Here is a 16,626-nt window from a genome sequence, read left to right on the forward strand (position 1 = left end):
TGCCTGACTCATGGGAAGAGCTCAAAACATTCATTATTATTGTTTTCAGAAAGATGATGCAAATTGTCTTGAAAAACCAGCCCTGGGATTAATAATGGTTGTTGAGCTAAAAAATGTTTTTATGATTCTGTCTCTTACTTTTCTCTGTTTATACTCGCACAAAGACATTTACTTGCTCTCCTAGTGCAGTAAGAAAGCAGAGCGTAGGACACCATCCCTGTCCTCAAGGAGCTAACAGTTTAATCAGAGACATACGACTTACAGGTATTCAACGGTGTCTGTTAAAAAACGTCATTTGCAGGTTGAATAATAGCACGTGCCAGAAAAAAAGGTGTTGAAACATGTTCAAACGTTAAACATGGAGAATGGCAGGGGAAGTCCCAATACATCGCAGAGCATTTCAGGGTAACTCTCCAAGAGCAATCAACATCAATAGTAAAAATATGGATACCTTTAAAAAAGAAATTCATTTGGTAACAAAAAAGTTCTCAGTGATTCATGGATTAATAAGTAACAGAAGTTACAAAGAATTTATATCTGAGCAACAGTGAAATTAATGAAATATCAAAATTTTGGATGCAACCTAAACTGTATTGAGAAGAAAAGAAAGGAAGGAAGGAAGGAAGAAAAAAGACTTAAATGAGTTTGGCGCTTAAGAAAGTATACAAGTAAGAGAGTAATCTCAAAGAAATTGAAGAAAATCATAAAGATAAGGGCTGAAAATAAACAAATAGAACACAAAACAAAAAGAGATGGTCAAAAAAATTAAAAGTGGATTCCAAAACTCCAATAAAATGGACAACTCTATAGCAGAGCTAATCAAGAAAGAACACGTGCAAATAAACACTATAGGAAGGCAGAAAGGTCACAACCACAGATTAGAAAGAGATAAAAATCACCACGAGTAAATCCTGTGGTCAATTTTATGGCATTTGAAATTAAATTAACACTAAAAATGTCTGTCACTGCTGACACAGGTAGCTCTGTGTTATGATCCATTATGAAACGCTGTGCTCTGCTTTTATATGTTATGGTATGTTATGCTGACACATCTCAGTGGCTTAAACACAACAACATCTCAGTGGCTTAACCCAACAAAGGTTTCTTTTCTCCCCATGCTTTAGGTCTGGTGCCACTTAGGGATCCAGGCTGATGGAAGATGCAACTCTTCCACATGTGCTTCCAGGGTCCTGGCAACTGGAGAATCTGGAACTTTCAGTCAAGAGCTGCTTCTTGTGCGGAGGGCTTGGTGATGCACGCCTCAGATCTCCAGGAGAGCCTGCTCTGAGGAGTGGAGTTGGCTGACAGCCCCGAGCTGTGGGCACTTTGGGTCTGCTGCTGTGTTCCAGCGGAGGCCAAGCTCTCTCTGGGCAGCTCACAGCCCAGCCATGCTACCAGGGCCTGGCCATCTCTGCCCAACAAGGGGCTACCCCATAAGCAATCCGCATTTGAGGTTCTCTTTGGCCTTGGCCAAGACTTTTTCAGAGCGGTATTATAGTCCGAGCTTCTTCCTACCCAGTCCTCTTTATATATCCCTCTTCTTACTTCTCCCATGGGTGTCAGACCTGCAAGGCAGCCTGAAGGCTTTCCCTGCCTACTCCTGATCCCGCTCTCCTGGATCCTGCAGGCAGTACCCACAACAAATCTCTTGTACACCTATCTCCTAACTCCCAGCAGATGGGAACTCACAGAGCCTCTGAGTCATATTTCACTTTTGTTCACATTTCACTGGTCAAAGCCAGTCATAGGTCTGTGCCCATCTCCAAGGGGGTACGAAGCCTAATGCCAAAGAGAACGCATCCAGAAGAGAGAGTACGAAGGGGCATGTATGCGCTATGACTATGACTATCTGCTTAAGCAGCTACTAATGACCACCCCTTTCCTCCCGGGGCAGAGCCCCAGTTTTGTTCGGGTGTCTATTCTGCACTCCCTGTCATGACTCAGGGATAAATTGTAACTTACCAGAGCCAATTACAGCTATCCTATTTACCTTCCCAGTGGTTGGATCAGGAAAAGTCGTATGATCCAAATCCTGGCCAAAGAAATGGGAGAGGAAGTGTTCCCAGTGTCTCTCAGCTTTAAAAAAGGGACCCGAAGTGGGGGAAGAAAACATCCCCCTTTTGTTGCTGAGTTCTGTTGTGTGTGGATGACCTACCCAGAACTGAGGCAGCCATCTTGCAGCAGGTCAACAGGGAAAAGGAGAAAAACAAAAATAAAACTCGGGCTGCCAAACCTCTTGTGGGGAACCCTTTATGGAAGAAAAACCATGAAAGCTGAGACTTACTTAGCTCCATGTTCTCCTGTGTCTTGCTTTCTTTTCCTTGCCAGATCAATTGCAGTCATGCATATCTTCTCTCTCCCTCACACCACCACATCAGTTCTTGTTTGAAGAATGAAAACAACAGCTCAGTGGTGTGATTTAACCAGCACAGAGAAAGAAGCCAAAACTGACCAGTCAGGAAATGAAACATGCATTAATGATTTTCTTTTGACTCATTGTTTTTGAAAACACCCAAATGCAATTAACTGTTGTTTATAAAAATAAAATAAATTCCTAAAAAGGAAAAAGGAGATGCTAGACTTCTTCATTCACTTCACATCAGGGAGAGGACTGATATTTATAGGGCACTTACTAGGAAGTTTATTAGGAACTTCGCATACATTGTCTCATCAAATGACTTTGCATTGCCCTTTGAATAAAATTTTAACTTCTCACAAAGCCCATCGTACCCAGTGCGATCTGGCTTATCTCCCCAACTACCCTCCTCCATTTTTGCTCTAGTCCTGCCATCCTGGCCTGTTTTTCTGTTTATGACACATGCTCAGGATGTTCCTGCCTCAGGGCTCTTGCACTTGCCATTTCCTCTGCCTGGGATGCTCTTTGCTTGACCTTCACATGTTTGATTTCTTCTCATCAATCACACCTCAGCTAAAATATCCATTCTTTAGAGAGGTCTTCCTTGATGATCCTACCTAGAACAGCACCTCTCCCTCTACCCCTATTTCAGTGCCCTGCTTTATTTTGTTCCCATCACACTTATAGTATCTAAAAGGATCTTTTGTTTGATTTTGATCTGTCTTCTCACTAGATTTTTCCTCTATGCCTTGCTCACTGCCCCATCTCAAGCATTTAGAAAAGTGGTTAGCACAAAGCAAACACTCAATGGTGTTTGTTGAAAGAATGAATAGATAACACACTCTATAACCTTATAAGGCAGAATACATATCATTTACAAGGGTCAGAGTCCTCCCACCAAAGACCACCAGGAACATGCTGGTAGCTGGGCAAGTTGGGCTTATTGCTTTTGCAATGAAAGAGAATGCACACCACAAGGAACCATGAGGTATCTCAGTAATGGGGTGTTAGAAAAGATTCTATAGGATTTGGGTTCAAGTTAGGTGGTTATGGTTGGGGTTTAAGAAAGCAGGACTTCTTTTTTTCTGGATTGGGTATTGTCAGGAAGGAGGGACAGTTCTACGGTGGGATATTCTTAATAAATTTCATCTATGAGGCAGGAAGTCTGGGATGGGGCCAAAACTGTAACGGGGTAAAAAAAGTAGCAGATTATTCATGTTAGCCAGGATTGAGTGATGCTGTGTTTGTGGTTTGCCGGTGACCCTGTTTTTGTCATACTCAGACAAGATTACTGGGTGGTATTATTTTTGATCTCACTTCCTCAGAGTTAGAGAGTGGCCCTGAGATTGGTGTTCTGTGTAACTGTGTTTGACAGAAGAACCCAAAGGCCTCGCGGTGTCAGGCCACTGACTGGATGTCAGGCTTTGTTTTTCTCTTTCATCCAAGTGTCCTACGACTGGAGTCCAGCGTCAGCATAGAGGTAAGCCAGAGCATTTCCTTTGGTCACTTGATAGTCCTCCTCTTTTACTCTCCCCTGCATAGTTCTGGATTTGTAAGGAGGGAGCCACTGAACCAAGATGGTGGGGGCCAAGGTAGAGAAGCAGGGCTTCTAGAAGTCAGACAACTCAGAAACACCCTTATTTGCCCAAGAATTAATTCCCATCTCACAACACGCCCAGGTATATCTAAGTTTTGAAGGAGAGATGGCGTATCCTGAATGAGAAGATTACCCCATGCTCTCCATCGCCTCAAAGGTCATGTTCAACAGTCCACCAGGGCCTCGGTTCTAGCTCAAGGTTTCCTCTAAATACGATTGTTTTGTTTTACTAAAGTCTTTTAACCAGGATCCCAGCATCCTCTGGGCTCCTGTGGTACCCTGTATTCCTTTGTTAACATCCCTGCTATATTGTAATTAATTTGTTTATAAGCTGTCTGCCTGGTTAGACTGGCTCCTTACATGTTTGTATCACTGGAACTTAATTTTAACAAAGGACTTGGCACAGGCTAGGCTCTCTATAAATATTAAATGGATTTAAAATGGATATTTAATTCCTGGCTTGAATTCATCTCACAAAACACTTATTGAGTCTGTACTATGAGCCAGGAGGATGCTATGATAAATCAGTCCTTACCTTCAGGGAATTATTATTCAATTCTAATAGGACTTAAGAACAAGAATAGCTGGCATTTATTTGGGATCAGGCACTGTGTTAGGTGTTTACATGTGCCTCAGTTATTCCTGCCATCTCACAGGTTAAAACAACTGATACACTAACGGGTTAAGTAACTTTGCTGAGGTCACACAACTATTAAGGGGCAGAGCAGGGATTGTGACTCATTCTGACTCCAGTAACACTTGCCCAAATGTTAGGTTGAAAGGTGCCAAGTGCATTCACAATTCTGTCATTAACCGAGTGAAGGTCCTGCAGGCTATCAGAATTGCAGCAAATGCAATTAAAGTGAAGTAGGCTGATATGACCGGCCTAGGGAAGACTTCATGCTCTTTCCTAGTCCAAGTGTATTGGGGAACAGAGCTCCACTAGCTTGCTGTTAAAGAAGAAATGGGATTTCAGTGTTGACTTCAGACCTGAATAACACCATTCAATAACATTTATTGGGCGCCCACTGTATGCAAAATAGGTGTTTCTGCCGCTTCCCCTCCTGCCCACATCCTGAAGCAGGGAAGGGAAGTGGGGAAGAAAAGGCAAATAGGGCGTGGAAGTGAGTAGGTGAGCATCCTCGGCCCTGCCGCCTCGCCCGGCTGCCCGCGCCGGCCACGCCCCCAGCCTCGCCCTCGCTCCCAAACCCACTTTAAACTCCCGCCCCCTCTTCATGACGACCAATGCCCGGCCGGAGAGCCCGAAGGAGGCCGGGGATTGGGCGTCGCCGTGGTTGCCAAGGTGACGGGTGGGTCCGGCGGGGACCCCGACCGCGGCTAGGGCGAGGGGTGCCGGGCGGCTTCCCGCCCCGCCCGCGCCCGCCCGCCGCGCCCTGGCCCGCACCCCTCGGCGGCGGGAGGGGGAGGCCCCGCGCGTCCCCCGGTCCCGCGCGCCCCCCGCCGGCCTCCGGTTCGGGGCGCACCGCCCTCCGCCTCCGTCTCCGCCCCCAGGACTGGCGGCCGCCAGCTTCCCGAGCGCTGCTTCCCCGGCCAGCGGCGCGATGGGCTGCGGGAACTCCACCGCCACCAGCGCGGGCGCCGGCCGAGGTGAGCGGGGGCGCGGGCCGGGGACTCGGGGGCGGCGGGGAGGTCTGCCGGGCGGGCGGCCGCTGCGGGAGAGGCCAGGGGAGAGGCGGCGGAGCGCGGCTGGGACCCGGGGGAGGGAGGGCGTGCAACCCCCTCTCCTCGTCCCCGTTTTCGGGACGGGGCGGGGGCGGGTGGGCCAGACCGCCCACTTTTTGGAGGGACCCGAAGTGGGGCATTTCCCCCGAGCAGGGGCGGTCACGCCTGGACGAGGGGAGCCTGCAGGGCGATCCTGCGGAGGGTGCGCGCGGAGGACACGCGGCGGGGCTCCCCTGCAGCGGGTAGCCCGGTGCCCTCCGGGGGGTGAGGATTCCTGGCGGTGGCCCGCATCCGCTCTCTTCCCTCCCACGCTCGTCCCGCAGACCTCGCCGCTAGCACCTCGGAACCCTGACGCTGCAACGGGAAAGTGCGGCAGAGCAATTGAGGACTTTTTTGGTGGTGGTGGTGGTGGTGCGAGTGGGGTTGGGAAGAACTGCGAGCCGGGCTCTGAAAATTCATCTGAGTCTGTCCTGATGCCTGAGAGCGGGTGGGTTGCTCGTAGGATTTCTCTGAGAAGCTGCAGTATTAAGGATGCTTTAGATTAAGTGTGACAGAGCTTTAATATTAGCAGTGATCTGTTCATATATTTTTCATTAGAAAAATATATTAAAACTTATTTTATATCACTTCATTTTGTTGATTGGCAGACGAGATCTCCTAGATTCCCCCAGTCAGCCAGGCTTTGTGTCAAGTGACTTATTACAAAACTCAATTTTCCCTTTTAAACCGGCTCGTGTCTCCCGATTTAAGAATCTGGATCTGTTTTGAGTAATATCTGCTGGCCTCTTTTAGGATCCTTTTGGATAAAGAACTCCCATCCCCACCTGCAAATGGAAACAGCTGTCTGATGCTGCAGTATTTCCTAGCAGACTGGGGTGCATGCCCTCTCAATAACTTCGTGACCTTGGGCCTGTCACTTCTCTTAACCAAGACATCTGTGGAAGATGGAGCTTAAGATTCAAGCCTTTTTCGTTTATTTATTTTAAAGTTTATTTTGACGTTTACTTCGTGGGATCAGATGTAGAAATCTGCTCTGAATTGGCCAAGTTTGTGTTTCCTCCTTGTCTGTGACCACACATGGAATATTCTATTTTCCCTGAGAAGACACTAAAATATGTGGTATTCTAGTCCTAGAGCTGTGAATGAACCCAGGTAATGATTCACTGTAAAGTTGATCTCTGAAAGATAATCTTTACCATCTTAAATGAAATTCCCCTCCTTGGGATATGCAGGGAGCCACCAGAGAACAAATCTTTCCCGTTCATATAACCGTGAGACAGGTTAGTTATCCAGTTGGCATCTTATGCCAACAAGGGCAAACGAGATTCTGAGAATGGCCAGAAAGCTCTGCATGGAAACCTGGAACAGTATCCAGGCCACATCCTGCACCAGGCACTGTGTCTCTCAATCTAATAGGCACTGGGGTCCTATGCAATCCACTGCATGGGCACCCTCTCTTTAAAAAGGCTAAGAACAGTTATCCACATAAAAAAAAATCATAGGAAGGATTTGTAACATTTCCTTTCAAGTGGAGCTAGGTTAGTTCATTAACATTTTTATTTATTAATGAAGTGCCTGTCAGATTTAGGGATAGGAGGGAGGGGCACCGTTGCTAAAACAGAGGGATGATAAGGTAATTTGGAAATGGTAATGTCAGAAAATGGGAAAATCTGATTCTCCTTACAGATATTTGGTTGACCTTTTCTCCCCCGCCCCCCGCCCCGAGGTGCACATCCCTTGTTACGTAAAAGGAGGTATAGGTACATTGAAAAAACCACTCCAAGTGCATGCCTTCTTGTTGAGCAGCCTGTTTTGTTTATGAAGGACAGTTCACGGAAGAGCATGTTGTTGTCTCCTCTAGCTTGCACTTTGCTAAAAATTGCTTTTTGTTCAGGGAAGCACCAGATAGAGTGCAGACTGTAAAACATTAAGGAGGGAACATGATGAGTACGGACTTACCGAATCACCTCTTTGATGGATCTGCCCTGGTCTTTGCGAAGTCATTCCCCAAACATGTCCTTGCTAGAGTCCAGCTGGCTAGCTTTGGGATTTGGTCATTGTTGTTTTGAAATTTTTCTGTCAGCTGGTGGTAGGACTTTAGTTTCAGAAAGGAAATATGCTAGATGAAGAAAAATAAACCACAGGGCAAAGGTATTTGAATATGTTTTGGTTGTGAACTTTGACATCAGCATTAAATATGCTATTGACCAAGTTGCGAACTTGTGGTCCCGAACCCAAGTGGCATGAAATAAATGCATTAAATAGATGTCCCGGGGGGCCCCCCCGGATGACTCAGTTCATCACCGAGTGACTTTTGGTTTCGGCTCAGGTCATGATCTCAGGGTCCTGGGATTGAGCCCCGCATCGGGCTCCATGCTCAGTGTGGGGTCTGCTTGTCCCTCTCCCTCTGCTCCTCCCCTTACTCCCCCCCACCATAAATAAATACAAAATCTTAAAAAAAAAATAGATGTTGTTTCTGTCCTCGAGGTACTTTACAATGCCCAACTCCTGAAATGTCCCAGGATCATACAATTCAATAGGTATACTTAAGCTTTTCAGCAATCAATCAGTCCACCCATCCAGCCAGCCATAGACACATAAATAACAAAGTACAGAGAGAAGGTGGGAAGGGTGCTGAACTTGGAGCCTGGAGGGTGAGGCTCAAGCTTGACTTCGGCTCTATGCTGGTTGCATTGCTATGGGCATTTCATTTCACATTTCTGAGTTACAGAGTGAAAACACTGTGTAAACTGTAATTATTATAGAGTAGTGGAATATTACCATGTCGAAGGTGAAATGGCTTTCCCTGATCATTTTTCTACAAGAACATGGCAAATCTACTTCCAAAGGGTGCATTAGCACATTATAATAATACCTTTAAACCTGAAATCTCCATTATAAGCCCTGTTTTACTCTGTAAGTAATGCAGGTAAAACGAGATAATTGTTTGCCCTCTCCCTGAGCTATCTGAACAACTGCCTTTCTTGGCTTTTGTCTAGAGAAACTGGTTAATATGACAAACTGATATTTAGTAGTGTGCTTGAGTAAATTTGATTCTGTATGTCCAAAAGGTGGAAAAACTGATGTGCAGTAAAATGATCAAACAGCCATAGAAATCAGCCTCTAGATCACTCAGGCTCTAGATAATTACAAGTTAGATTTCTCCTAAAGATTTCTAACTGTAAGCTTACACCCAGTCCACCTCTCCATGCAGAGGACTGCACTTTACTAGGAACTTGTAAGGCAAGGCTTGGGCATCCAGCAGTGGGTGGTTGAACGAAATCAAACTTTCATGCTCTTGAGAAGCTGATAGTCTAGGTAGGAAGATTAACCGTTGGAGAACAATAGCAAAGCAAAGTATGATAGAATACACGTGAAACATCCAAGTGCCCAGGAGATGTTGAATAATATAGTTTAATCACAGGAGGCTTCGGGGAGGAGTTGAGCTGTCAGTCCAGATGGGGTCTTGAGAACCATTTCATTTGCATAAGAGCTTTCTCCATTTTCATGTTTTAGTAAGGTCACTCTCTCAACGTAGGAATTTGATTTCCCCAACCTAGAACTGTATTAGGAGGACTTCTTCTCTTTTCCATTCAGTGAAGGTTTACTATATTTGTCCTGCATAGAGTCTATCCCCTAAACTATAGAGAAACATCTGGATTAAATAATCCATTTTAAAAGTGTTACATTTTCTATAAGGCAGGAAGCTCTTGATCTGTTTCTCTATGCTCTCCAGCCCCACCTCTCTCTCCGCAGATTCTCTGTCCCCTTGTTTTTCCTTGAGCATGGTTTTTAACTAGGCAGAGAAATGAGCAGCCCTGCAGTTGAGCTAATGATCTGAACAGGTCAGCCATTCCCTTTTATACGCTTACACATATAGATGGGTGAGCAAGTCTGTAATGTAAGCCAGGCAATCTCTTTTCAGGTAAACTAGAAAATCCCTTAAATGTTTGGATGGTTCCAAATATCTACAATAGCCTGTGTCAGCACAGGCTAAGGCTGTAGAAATTCTTTGCTGCAGAGGACTTATTTCAGAAGTATTCTGCTCATGATAGCTGACTGAATTTTTTAGTTGTAGTTTTTCTGTCAGAGATTTGTAACTGGCAACTGTCAGATCATAACTCCGTGGCAGTTTATTGTCAGAATTTATTGTCAGTTTCTGTAATGGTTCTTCTGCTATTTATATAACAATAGTCTGAAGAGGAGGAGTTTAATATTTATCCTATTTTGTCAGTGTACCCAGGGAGTTAATACAATCCTTTTGGGTCCAATTATTTAGATTAGTTTTCTCTTCATCCTCAATTAGCTAGATAATTGCATTCTCTTCTCTTGATGTAGCTCTGTGGTCCAGCCTTAATTTACATCTATAAATGGTTTGGTAGGACTGAGATGTTGCCACTGTGCTTAGCATGAGCCCAAGCCATATCGGGGACATAATATAAAATTTTGTTGATAGCATCCAAGAAGTCACTTACGTCTCCTGCTGTTTCCCTGCCGCCACCCCCAGCCCCCAGCCCCACCATCCTTCTTTCCATTCCCTGAACATGCTGAACTGACCCTTGTTGTTTTCTCTCTGTTTGAAACTCTCTTTGCTGGAGAGCTGATGGTTTGTTTATTCATATATCGCCTCTTCTGTTCCCTACCTCCAAGTGCAGGCCTCACGAGAGACTCCTGCATCTTGTTCCCAGCTGTACCCTCAGCCTCTAGACTAGGATCCAAACTTTCAACGGAATTTTTGGCTCACAAAGAAATTTTGTTGCTGTTGTTGAATAAACAAACATATTGGGGAAACAAAGAACATGCAAAATGACGTCCTAAATTGTGTGCTTGATACAGCAATTGAGAGAATAAAATAAAACCTCACGCAGTCAGGGCAGCGTGCTTGGAAGAAGTGGCACTTGATTTGGTTCTGAAGAATAGGTCATTTTTGGATAAGCAGATAATGGAAGGGAGGGCATTCTTAGCGCTGCATGAAATCATAGGGACGGAAATGGGCTCCATGCATTTCAGGGCAGTAAGTCTGGCCTGACTGGCTTTAGGAGTTCACGTGTGTTATAGGGTGTTGGGGAGGAAGAGTGGGTAGAATGGAGGGTGAGGAGGATAGACAGGCAGGAAAGCCAAGCCTCGGAGTTGAGGGTGGGCTCTGGTGTCAAAAGGCCCAAGTTCGAATCCAGCTTTTGTCATATATCAGCTGCATGACCTTGGGCTCACTTGCTTAAACTGTACCTTGGTTTTCTCAACTGTAAAATGGGGGAGTAAGAGTAGAACCAACTGCAACATGAAATGAGTTAATGTTAGTAAAGTGCTTAGAACTGTGCCTCGTACATTGTGAGTACTCACTATGCTATTTATTATGAATATAGGGACAGACTTTTGTAACTGGTGTAGAAGGAAAGAGTGGGCATACAGCAGTGGCTGTCTGGGGTCAGGGCAGTGAGAAGGGTCTGGAGGCGTTGATGCCAGAGACCCCTGGGCCAGCCAGGCTGAGGATGGGCTGAATGGGAGGGAGAAATAAACATGAACCCCAACTAATGCCTGGGTAACTGGAAGGTTCTGCTGCCTCTAAAGGGAAGGCAGGAAGATGTAGGTGATCAGTACACTCTTGGAGGTTCCACGTTGGAAGTGACGGTGAATGACGGGAGACGGAAATACCTCTGTCCAGGCACTTACCACCCGTGCGATGGAATCAGGACGTTCATGCGTCCCAGCTCCCTGGGACTGACCTCATGGCCACGTGCAGGGGTCATGAAGGTGACCTCAGTGAGGTAGTCAGTTCGGCCACAAGCCACTTACCGCTCAGTATGGACATGGCTTAAATTACAATATAGTAGCCAGATGTCACTGCCTTACCTTATGTCTGTCCTTATGTGGCTGCCTTTATTAATTTTTAGCTCCCTAAACTGTAGATGCTCAACAAGGACAACCTGCGAATGAAGAGATTTTCTGCAAGAGCTTCCATATTCATGAACAGAATTTTATATTTCTAGGACACATTGACCTGATTTTTTTTTCTCTTTTATTGAAAAAAATGACTTAGGAATCTAGTTCTTTTATTGGCTTCTTGAAAAATAACATTGCTTTGGATGAACTAAGAGCTGTTGTTCTACTTCTTTTGGCCAAACTGAGACTATGATGTAGTTTTGGAACTATTATGGGTCAGAAGAGACATCACGAGCTGTCAAAATTAAAGAGAATTTTGTTTATTTTTCTGCAGTTATGTTTATATAGTTCTCAGGGGGCGTTTTCTTTTCTTTTACAAAACAAATAAAGAGTAAGACATTGCTGCGTATTTTTATTATTTCTCACAAGAGCCATAGTCCTTTATGTTTCTGATGATTTATGCTGAGAGAAGAGTGATTTGAAAATCTTTAGTGCTTTTTAGAAATTCCTCGCGTACATCGTGTTATTTTTTGGTGCGTGCGTTTAAATTATCACCACTCAGTTGGAAGATAGAAATATGACTTAGTACGTAACTTAGCAATTCATTTACTTGTGACTATTTCCAGTCTGTTACGTAAATTCCATACAGTGCAATAGGACCATGCTGAAAAAAGGCGCCGGTAGGCCAGTTTTTCGAATGTAGAAACGTATGTGACCTTTCTTTTAAGAGATAGATCTTTTCTTTATATTAGGATTTGGCACGTGGAAGGAAACTCGAAATGGTAAATGTAGCAATCTGAACAATGTTGAAGACATGCTGGGCACTACAGTTTACTCTTCTTAATTTGTAAGAATGATTAGATTATAAAGGAACATCTGTCTGTAGGAACCAAGATGTTCTACCCATCTACCTAAAACTACTGAACCCACGTAGTGGTTTGCAGCTGACTGGCTTTATCATGCACTAGGAATACAATTTTGCCTGTGTTTGTGGGATGTAAGATATGTTACATTAAATTTAATCCCTCCCTCCAATATTAACTTTGCTCTGTATTTCTTTTCCAAAAGAGAATTTCTGGTTTTGGAGGGATTGGGAGAGGGCAGGGATAAGAAGGTATAGTGGGTTGGATGGTGGCCCCCAAAGAGATGTCCCTGTCCTAATCCTTGGAATGTGTGAATCTTCTCTTACTTGGAAAAAGGGTCTTTGCAGATGTAGTTAAGGATTTTGAGATAGTCTGGGTGGGCCCTAAGTCCACTGATAAGTGTCCTTATAACAGAGAGAAGGTGACACGGGGGACATGGGTGGAGCAGAGAGCGTGCACAAGGCGGCCACAGGCCAAAGAATGCCGAGGAATGAACGCCCGTCGCCACCAGATGCTAAGAGGGGCATGGCAGTTTGGATCTGCTGACACCGTGATTTCAGGCCTCTGGCCTCCAGGACAACAAGAGCATTAATTTCTGTTGTTTTAAGCTGCCTGGTCTTTGGGAAAGTGTTAGAGCAGCCCATAGGAAACTAATACAGAAGGTTTTCCTAGAGTTACTGGGGAGTGGGAGGTAATTAGAAACTTAGGAAATACAGCTTACAAACTATACCTGAAGGGCAAATCATTATTTGCTGAAGCAAGTGCTATACAATTCAGTCTTGGTGTGTGATTCAGAGAGCACCTCGAGGTTGTTTAGAGCCTCAGTTACTTCTTAGGACATGGCATTTTTATAAAACATGTTAGAAAACATGGAGACTATCTGAGAGGTTTTATCCCCTTCTTGATACAATCCAACTCTCCAATTCTCTGACACCCCCTGGGAGTCATGCAATGCACTTCACTTCCGACACGAACTACCTGGAGTCTGTCAGTTGCCACAGGTTTAAGGGCAAGGTTGCACAAGATGTCCTCACTTCTGACACCTGTCGCAGGTATTGGGTCCCCAGATTACTCCCGCTTCTGTCCAACTTGGCAACAAATTTGTTGGAGTCCCACAGCTCCCTTTCTCAGATTTGATAATTTTCTAGAATGGCTCAGAATTCAGGAAGGCCCTTTACTTATGGATTTAAATTTACCAGTTTATTTATAAAGGACACAAATGAACAGCCAAATGGACATAGAGTGATGTCTGGAAGGGTCCCGAGCATAGGAATCTCTGTCCCCATGTAGTTGGGGTGTGCCACCCTCCTGCCACATGGATGTGGTCACCAACTCAGAAGCTCTCAGAACCTCATTGTTTAGGGGTTTTTATGGAAGTTTCATTACATAGGTGTGATTGATGGAATCATTGGCTCTTGGTGATTAACTCAATCTCCAGCTCCTCTCCCTTCCCTGGGGACAGGGATGGGGCCAACAGTTCCAAGCTTCTAACCAGGCTTGGTTTTTCTGGTGACCAGTCCCCATCCTGAAGCTATCCTGGGTCCTGTTCAGAGTCCCTTCATTAGAATGGAAGAGGCTCCTATTACCCTTATCACTCAGGAAATTCCAAAGGTTTTAGGAGGTTTGTGCCAGAAAGAGGGGACAAAACCCAAATATCTTTCTATAACCCCACAATATCAGGTTACGTTTTCTGAATGTTTGGATAAATTGGGTTTGCTATGTATTTTGACTTTGAGACTCGAACAAAATATTAAAATCTTTTGAAGTGCGTAAAGATAAAAGACACACAGTCTTGGTGAAGTGATGTTTTGAGTAACCGACAATGTTTAACTGTTTCCTACTTCTCAGAAGGAAATGTTCTTCCTTACAGACCTCAAACCATTTATGATTACTTTTTTTGTCACTGAAACTGCATATAATACTTTTCTGAGAGCAAACCTTCCCCCCCCTTTTTTTAGGAAGATACTTAAAATTATCATTCTTTATACAGTTTTGGAAAATAATCATCAAATCTTTAGTCTTATGTACTTTGTGGTGCTTTCATTCTACAAGAAGTGTTGTTACCTTTCTCCCATCTCTGCTTCTTCTAAGCCATTATATTAATACAGCAAGGCTATGTTTAAACAGTAAAGAGTCATTCTGGCAGGAAATGGAGTGGTGCTAACAGGAATCAATGCTCTATCCCAGGGGCCTGGAAAGAATTAGATACCATTATAAATATTTGTTTAGCAAAGGGTAGGTCACACAACCATAAACACAACTTAAAGCAAATGGGATTTTGCCACTATCTGAATTGTTCTAGATAAAGTGTTTTTTTTTTTTTTTTGCATAAATTCTCTAGAGTAGAGATCTCCATCTGGTTAATTACAATCAATATATAGGTGAAGTGTGATTACAAGTCTGTAGAGAGGGTAATAATGATTTTTCTTCTGTTTATTAATTTTATGATTTTATACTTTTGCAGAACAAAGAGATATTCTGCCTTTTATATACCTACGTATTCTGATAGTTTTGCCAAGGGTTTCTAACAATTACACGTTTTTTTGTTGTTTGTTTGTTTGTTTTTCCCCACTCTGAGAAGTTTTATGTTCGGGAGTCATGTTCTACCGTCCTGGTTATTAGCTTATCATTAATATCATGCTCTCTTGCTTCTAAGATGCACATTTTCTTCCCTTAAAAACAAAACAAAACAAAAACGGAGCCCATATGACAGTCACGTGTATACTGGATGTAGTTTCTGACGTCTTTGCCCACCCCCATTGTGCATATTAAATAGATGGTACCCTTTAAAGGAGGGACATTTGAGAACAGAAGAAATGGTGTGCTGATTGCCTTTTGGAAGGTAACACCAGGCATCTGCCCGCGGCCCACTGGGATGCTAGGTGGTGATCCCAGCAGGGAAGCAGCTTTCAGGGTGCCTGGAGCCCGGAGCAATCAGGTGAAGTGGATGGAGAGTTCCTGGTGGCTGATTAAAATCAGTATTCATTAGACAACATGTTGCTATTTTGAAACTAGTTCCACACACGTTTTTGTGCTTTGTCTTCTCAGCTGCCTTTACCTGCCCAGTATTAGAAACCGAAGCAGTGATTTCATGACCTTTGGATGAATGATCTGAGCAAGGACTCTATGTGGGTCTTTGCCTTCCTGTTCCTTGCTGTTCTTTCCCTGCCACCCTGGGCCCCGCCTGAGATGGAGTGGGATGGCTTCTGTCCCCTCCGCTCTCTCTGTGGATTGTATTCGATGGCCCTTCATCTCTCTGCTGAGGACTCACTGTCCTCATTACGATCTCTGCTTTCTTCTCTCTGTAAGACTTTACAGAATCAGAGTTTCTGATCCCTCTGGCTCTCCCATCCCCTGTCCACGACAAAAGCCCGAAACGTTCTCCATATTTTCCCCATGAACATGAAAATACAAAAATCAGGATATTACTTTCTTTCTAGACTTTCTTGCAGATTCTCATGCTTATTTTGACTCTGAAATAAAATACGCATCTGCATGGGTTTTTTGTGTCACTAATCCTTTGCTTATCTTTTCCTATCAAAGTGCTCCTTTGTTCTTATGTTAAGGTTTTTCTTTTCAATTTTAGGATTTTTGTTTTGTTTTGTTTTATGATCTCAGATTCCAAAGCATTTATTTATTTATTTGAGAGAGAGAGAGAGAGAGAGAGAGAGAGCGCATGAGCAGGAGAGGCAGAGGGAGAGGGAGAGAATCTCAAGCAGACTCTATGCTGAGCGCAGAGCCTGATGTGGGGCTGGATCCCAGGACCCCAAGATCACTACCTGAGCTGAAACCAAGAGTCGGACACTCAACTGGTTGTGCCACCTAGGCGCCCCAAAGCAGTTTTTATTTATACAATTTTAATAATAGTTGTGACATAGGAATGTTAATCTTCCCTAAAGAAAGGAATGAGGTTTGTTACAAAGTTAAGGTTTGGCCAGAGCCTTACAAGAATTTGTTTGAGGCATAGTGTTGATTATCTTTATCCTCTGCTTTGAATTTGCAGATGAACAGATCTTAAATTAATATCACCAGAGTACAGTTCTTGCAGTTTTGGCGGTAAACTTTCCTGCAGGCTTATTTGCTTACTGTATAGCACATCTTCCCTTATTTTCACATCTCTGTGACTTGGGCAGAGGTTATTTTAATTCCCATTTCGTAGATACGGAAATTGAGATATTAATTTCTAATTAAATTGACTGCTAATAATAACTTAGTGAGCTATTTTTGTGTACCGGACTTTGTGCTGA

At 44.0% G+C, this 16,626-nt stretch overlaps 1 protein-coding gene across 4 annotated transcripts in view; it reads left to right on the top strand.

Annotated features, from left to right (window-relative positions):
* The first annotated feature begins 3,736 nt into the window (after window positions 1–3,736).
* The window catches only part of CUNH12orf75 (chromosome unknown C12orf75 homolog), a 35,261-nt gene continuing 22,371 nt past the window's right edge, over window positions 3,737–16,626 (top strand). Inside the window, exon 1 of one of the 4 annotated variants that reach the window (XM_088025313.1) lies at window positions 3,737–3,836. In XM_088025313.1, the coding sequence (XP_087881439.1) occupies window positions 3,771–3,836 (66 nt within the window). In that variant the 5' untranslated portion in view covers window positions 3,737–3,770. Of the gene's footprint in view, window positions 3,837–5,417; window positions 5,562–6,647; window positions 6,789–16,626 lie in introns of those variants that run through there. The other 3 variants (XM_088025314.1, XM_028121652.2, XM_088025315.1) reach the window with 3 other exon arrangements.

Source organism: Eumetopias jubatus, unplaced genomic scaffold (genome assembly GCF_037043125.1).
Source record: "Eumetopias jubatus isolate StellerSeaLion01/CBP00866 unplaced genomic scaffold, mEumJub1_p1.0 scaffold_8, whole genome shotgun sequence".
Taxonomy (NCBI): Eukaryota; Metazoa; Chordata; class Mammalia; order Carnivora; family Otariidae; genus Eumetopias; species Eumetopias jubatus.